General features: G+C 50.5%; 1 protein-coding gene across 1 annotated transcript in view; it reads right to left on the bottom strand.

Annotated features, from left to right (window-relative positions):
* The window catches only part of LOC103601551 (dynamin-3-like), a gene marked incomplete at its 3' end in the record, with an annotated part of 85,779 nt that extends 83,840 nt beyond the window's left edge, over positions 1-1,939 (bottom strand). Inside the window, exon 1 of the mRNA XM_008585983.1 lies at positions 1,721-1,939. Coding sequence (XP_008584205.1) covers positions 1,721-1,881 — 161 coding nt within the window. The remainder of the gene's footprint in view (positions 1-1,720) is intronic.
* Positions 1,940-3,809: the final 1,870 nt, after the last annotated feature.

Raw genomic sequence — 3,809 nt, 5'->3', positions numbered from 1 at the left:
AACAAAAGTAGCTAACTCTTAAGGCATCATGATAAACTTCTCTGACATTTGGAAAGCCAAAAATATATTGTTATCAAACCTCACTCCCTTTGGATGCCACTTTAAATCTAGAGAATTTCATTGGCAATAAATTAACTGTTGTATGTATATGTTTAAAATCACACATTCATCCATCACTTCACCAGAAGTCTAAGATGATGTAGGCAAAATGCATCATCATCACTTTTCTCATTAATAAATGATAAAACTCAGGCAAAGTAATTAAGTGAATTACTCAAGGATACCAGCAATGGTCAGCATTTTACTTTTATATTAGGTTTCTTATCTTTCTAGTTCATACAGGAAAAACAAACAAACAAAAACACACACAAAAAAAAAACGATGGAGACTATCATTTGAGAGATGGAGCATCATCTGAGAAAAAAGAATATGCACTTTATGAATACTAACATTCTCAAAGGAGATGTGGGAATATGCAGCTCTAAATTTTACACATCACCAAGCAATAACAAAAAAAGAAAAAAGGAACAGGAAAAGGAACCTTCTGCATCCCAAGTCACTAACGAGCCAAATAAAAAGAATAAAACACAATCTATGGATTGTCCCCCTCCAGCCCACTCTGTCGGCTGCTGTATATTTCTACCTGGTTTACTACTCGGAAACAGATTTCAGCTTTCATGATGCTTCCAAATGGGCTTTTCTTAGCAAATGTCTGCACTGCTCAGGCAAGGCCATTAAGGTAACTTAATCCCTCATGAATTGCTCAGTGGAAGAAATACTGATTCCCAATTCAAAAATTAATTCTTTCGCTTTTCTTGTATTAAGAGTCATGAAGAAAATCGTAACTACAATTTAGATTTAGAATATTACCCTCAAGACTCTTAGGACAAATAAGAGATTAAGGAACGGAAGATGATGCTGGGGGAGGGGGCGCAGAGAGAGTGCGAGAAAGATGCTAGTCAATTCCGAGATGATGCAGGAATGACATGGCACCTGGACAACACAAGTCCACATCCACCCCCGGCACAGTCGGTGCCTTGGGCTCTCCAACATACGGCCTGGAGTTGTGAATAGGTGCATACGCAGACACACCACCTTTGATTCTCCGACTCCCAGGGAGGAGAATGGTGGGGAAGCGTCTCCGGATGAAGCTCCATCACAACAAGCGATTTCTTTCTCCTCGCACCCCGCCTCCCCAGCTCGGGGCAGGCGACGACCGTCTCCAACAGTAGACAGCTGAGAGGCTCCGAGAACCGGGGCAGGAGGGAAAGCATCTCCGCGGGAGGGTGGGGGTCGAGGGGATAAAACCCCACAGCCTCGCGGAGAGCCTCGGCGAGGGTGACAGGAAAAGGAGGGGCTGTGGAGCCAGGAAAACAGGGGACCGGGGGACTGAGAAGCGGCCGGGCGCACTACGCATCCAAGCCGCCCGGGGCTGGCGCGCACCGAGCGAGGGGAAGTCGATCCCGGGGCGGACCCCTCCCCCGACTCCCCGACCGGCGGACGGGGAGGAAATGGCTTTGTATCGCAGGATGAAAGGCAGACAGGAGGGCCACCAGGCGGGGGGGACAGAGGATGCCCGGAGCCGGGAGGACCCCGCCCGCCCAACGGACACCGCCGCTCTGCCCCCCCAATCCGCCGCAGCCCACGGGCCACCCTCCGGTTCCCGCAGCCTGTCCGCGTTCCAAAGGCCGGGTCCCCACCCCGCGCCCTGCGCGCTCACCTGCCCACGAAGTTCTCGAGCACCGAGCTCTTGCCGGCGCTCTGGCCGCCCACCACGGCGATCTGCGGCAGCTCCAGCAGGCAGCTCTGTCCCAGCGCCGAGAAGGCGTCCTGCAGACGGTTCACCAGAGGAATGAGCTCCTCCATCTCCCGGTTCCCCATCTGGCCTGCGCAGCCCGCTGCCGGCTGGTCCCTGCTCGCCTCTGCGACCTAGAGCGAGCCGGGGCCGCGCAGAAGATTAGCTTTAACTATTAAATAAGATAAAATAAACAAACCGCCTGGCACACAGTTGGAACTAAATATATACTCCTTCCCTCCCATTCTTCCTCCACAATCCTGTGGCCACAGCTGGGACTGAGGGACCCCACTCTGAGTTTAGAAACCAGTGCTTCTTTCTGAAGTGCCAGGCAGGAGTATGGGGGTACAGCGGGAACTCGTCTTCAGCGAAGGCGAAACAGAGCAGGTGTGGGAGGAAACAGACAGGGCTGCAGGGACCGCCCCTGGACTACATCTCCCGGGATGCTCAGCGCGGGGGAGCGCCCCGCCCCGCCCCGCCCCGCCCCGGGGTTCCCAGCCGCGCAGCCCCCGCCGGGCGCTCACGCACTGCCTCCCAGCTGCGGCCAGATGCCACGGCCTCTGTCTTCTGCTGAGAGGCAGGGCTCAGAGGCAAAGTTACAGCACTTGGCCAGGGGATGGCATGAAATCATCAGCCACCGGCAGCACTGTTCCCCCAGCAGCTACCAAGCCAAAGCCCAGGGGAAAGCACCACCACCGTTAACAGCACAGCAGCCTCTGTCTTCTGCTGAGAGGCAGGGCTCAGAGGCCAAGTTACAGCACTTGGCCAGGGGATGGCATGAAATCATCATCCACCGGCAGCGCTGTTCCCCCAGCAGCTACCAAGCCAAAGCCCAGGGGAAAGCACCACCACGGTTAACAGCACAGCACTGTCTGTCGCCAGCAGCAGCCGCGGCACCTCCAACGCCACCACCAGTGCCCCAAAAGGAAATCTCATCTGTAGCGCCCTACTCCAGAACCCTTGATGGCTCCTCCTGGGCTGGTCGGCCCGTTGGAGTCTAAATTCTTCAATCTGACATCCATCTGAGGCCCTGAGTAGTCTGACACGACCCAACTTTTCATCTTTAATGACTTGTCCTCCTCAGACCCTGCGTAAGGACAGGTGGAGTCCTCTGGTTACCTACTCCCACCCCTTCAATCTACCGCTCTCATTCTGGCCTTTGAGACCCCATATGCCATTTGTCCTCCCGATCTATCTCCTTCTATAAGGTCTAACAATAACTATGTACTCTGCACCCGTTCTGTTAAATTTAGCACATTGAGAAGTGACTGTGTGTTGGGTTCTGTGCCTGGTAATGGAGACATAAAGATAAATGGTCATGCTTCTCTTAGCCTCCTTAGAGGGTTTCTCTTTCCTCCTCAAATATCGATATTGATCAGGATTTAACATATGGGCATTTTCTTGTCTCTGGCTTCATGCTCCACCTAAGGACTTTCCCATGGCTTCCCTGCCCCGCACCCCCATGGCTTTTTTTAAAAAGGCTAGAGACTACAGATATTTAAATTGCTAGACTGTATCTTTCTCCTTCACCTTAGACTGTGCTCTGAGTCCAGGACCTCACTACCTGAGCATCCCACAAGTACCTCAGACTCAATTTATTCAAAACTGAACTCATCTTTCCTAATGTCAGCATTTAATATTGTAAATTCCCCTCTACCCTAAAAACACTTTTATAAAAATGTTCATAAAACACAAAAAACTGAAAACAACCCAAATGTCCATCAACAGGTGAATGAATAAACAAATGTGATATGTGCATACAGTGAAATATTCTCAGTAATCAAAAAGAATAGAATTCTGATATAGCAATAACATGGTTCAATCTCAGATGCATTATGTAGAATGAAAGAGATTAAAGAGTACAAATTGTTTGACTCCATTTATATGAAGTTCAACAACAGGCAAAACTATTCAATGGTGATGGAGATCAGAACTGTGGTTGCCTTCGAGGTGTGGAGATTGACTATAGGTGACAGGAGGAATCTTTCTCGAGCGATGGAAATGTTCTATATCT

This window comes from Galeopterus variegatus, unplaced genomic scaffold (genome assembly GCF_000696425.1).
Source record: "Galeopterus variegatus unplaced genomic scaffold, G_variegatus-3.0.2 Scaffold3786, whole genome shotgun sequence".
In the NCBI taxonomy this organism is placed as follows: domain Eukaryota; kingdom Metazoa; phylum Chordata; class Mammalia; order Dermoptera; family Cynocephalidae; genus Galeopterus; species Galeopterus variegatus.
Note: the sequence above shows the minus strand (reverse complement) of the source record. Positions and strands in the feature narration are given on the sequence as shown.